The sequence below is a fragment of the Monopterus albus genome, unplaced genomic scaffold (genome assembly GCF_001952655.1).
Source record: "Monopterus albus unplaced genomic scaffold, M_albus_1.0 scaffold12.1, whole genome shotgun sequence".
In the NCBI taxonomy this organism is placed as follows: domain Eukaryota; kingdom Metazoa; phylum Chordata; class Actinopteri; order Synbranchiformes; family Synbranchidae; genus Monopterus; species Monopterus albus.
The window spans coordinates 3906286-3908542 of NW_018127892.1; the positions used below are offsets into that span (position 1 = coordinate 3906286).

The 2257-nt window shown below is 39.6% G+C and overlaps 1 protein-coding gene across 1 annotated transcript in view; it reads left to right on the forward strand.

Moving 5' to 3' along the window:
• The first annotated feature begins 1171 nt into the window (after positions 1–1171).
• The window catches only part of LOC109954956 (transmembrane protein 132D), a 28113-nt gene continuing 27027 nt past the window's right edge, over positions 1172–2257 (forward strand). Inside the window, exon 1 of the mRNA XM_020590657.1 lies at positions 1172–1799. Within this exon, the coding sequence (XP_020446313.1) occupies positions 1727–1799 (73 nt within the window). The 5' untranslated portion in view covers positions 1172–1726. The remainder of the gene's footprint in view (positions 1800–2257) is intronic.

Here is a 2257-nt window from a genome sequence, read left to right on the forward strand (position 1 = left end):
ATTAGTCAATAAAGCCCCATAACATTTAGCACTACAAGTCTGCAAACAAGTAAGTTTGTTGGAGTGAGAACTGTTTCTAAAGGCTGATGGACAGTTGTGTTTCAACCTGCTAAAATTTGCTCCCTGGTGTTAAAAGCATTATCATCACTCTCACAGAGCACCTGATCCTAATATGTGCATGAATTTGAATTCTACTCTTCTACTCATCAGGCTTCCTGTTAACAAAATGAGCTAAAATGAGTTGAAACCTAATAATTTCTGATGCAACTGGGCTGCAAGCAATAGGCAGTTCCTTACCTTTGCTTTAGTGACATATAAACCCTGCTTAACCATCAGAGGGCACCAAAAATCCACCTGATGCTCTCCAATGTTCAGAGCCCAATAGAATCTAAATACCACTGGAATTAAAGCTAATGTATATTTTATGGGCAGAATGAAAAAATCTGTAAAACTTCTAATTTATTTTTACAACCAGAGAAGAAAAATCCCCTTAATGAGCCATAATAATCAGGTATGAGTGATACAGATATGTCCTAATTAGCCTGATTTGCCCTGGATGAGTTTAAAGTGTGATTATCAATCACAGTACATGCACTCAACCTGTTAAGTTCTGACAAGGTTGCAGAATCTGAACTTTCTTTGCAGAAAATCACATATAAATTTGGGTGCAGAATAATAAATGTACATTTTTAGCAAGGCAGGAAGTTTTATGAAAATGTGCAGTAGAAAATTGTAAAAATCCAGGGGAAGCTGTAGTTACTGTTTTCCTAATGGTTTGGGGATGCAGTGTATCAACAGAATATATCCTCCATTATAAGAGAACAATCATTAAGTAAAACATAAATAAATAATATTTTCAGAAATGTTGTATTTTATTTCATTTTTACCACTGAAAAAGCTGTATTTTTGGGATATGTTCATGTTATTCATTCATTCATTCATTCATTCTTCCTCAGCCATTCATTATTAAGACGTGCTGGGTAAAGTAACCTTCAATACACCATTACATCCAGCTTCCGCTGTAGATCTGAATATTCATCTTTTATAATGACAATAGAAAGTACTAGGCTTCGGTGTAGGCTGACTTTAGGTCAGCCTACACCGAAGCCCCGCATTACAAGATTACGTGATCAAACATCAGTAGACGCTAAATACGTCACGTTTGATCATTCCTTTTGACTTTACATCCAGTGCAGGGTTAATCCTCCCAGCTGCATACTGGACGTGGCTTTCGGAGCGCATGAACAGTGACAGATGATGAGTTTAGTGTCCCTAGGATTGCGCACAAGACAGTCAGCGATCTAAAAGTCATTTAACATCGCAGCATCCCAGCCGCCGCGGCAGAGTGGGAGACCGACTCGGTCTGGAGGACTTGTTGATATTATTTAATTAGAAGAACAGCTGAACCTTCTCCATCACGCCAATCGCGCAGTTTTAGCTCAAGGTCTCCACATCTCCCGGCAGGACACAAATGCTTTAGGTGAAACGTCTCCAGGATCGTTACGCGCAACTTTTACGCACAACCGTGGACCTACCGACGAGCAGACCTTGATTCGGGGTCCATGTTACACTTCAGCGCTACAACCTATACTCCCACAGGTGTGATTATTTTAAGTTAGCGAACTGCAGGAATGGGTGAAACGGTCCGTCCCATACTCTGCTGAAACAAAACTAAACATCACTGACGGGAACTTGACTTCAACAGGGAACCGAGCCGGATGCCAAAATGAGCCTTTATTACCAGAGCTGGAGGATCTTACAGATAATCTTTGCAACATTTACAGCAGTTCACACACAAGGTATGTGACCTGGGAGTAATCAGTTGTGTGTATTTTTCGTTTTTACATCTGCAATGCTCATGAGGAAGTGCAATGAAATAACTGGACTGTTTAAGCATTTAGATTGTGTCTACACTATTTAAACAGCGGAAAGCAAATGAGCTATCATGTTATTTAGGGCAGATGGGCCTTTTCTCAGCCAACAGTAAAACAGCCTTTTCTAAAAGTCTAAATAACATATAAGCATCCTCATTTATGCCACAAATGTACATCTTATGCCACAGTAATACAGTGGTCCACTGAGCCTAACATGAGCATGTGTGTCTTACTTGTAGCAACCACCACCGTGAGTGGGTTATAAAACATTTAGGGTGAAATTAGTGCAGAGTAAAAGACTTGATGGGTTTATAATACAACTTAAGCCTTAATGCTCAGTACTTTGCATCTCTTTGAAAGTATTACTTTCCCTTATGGATGTC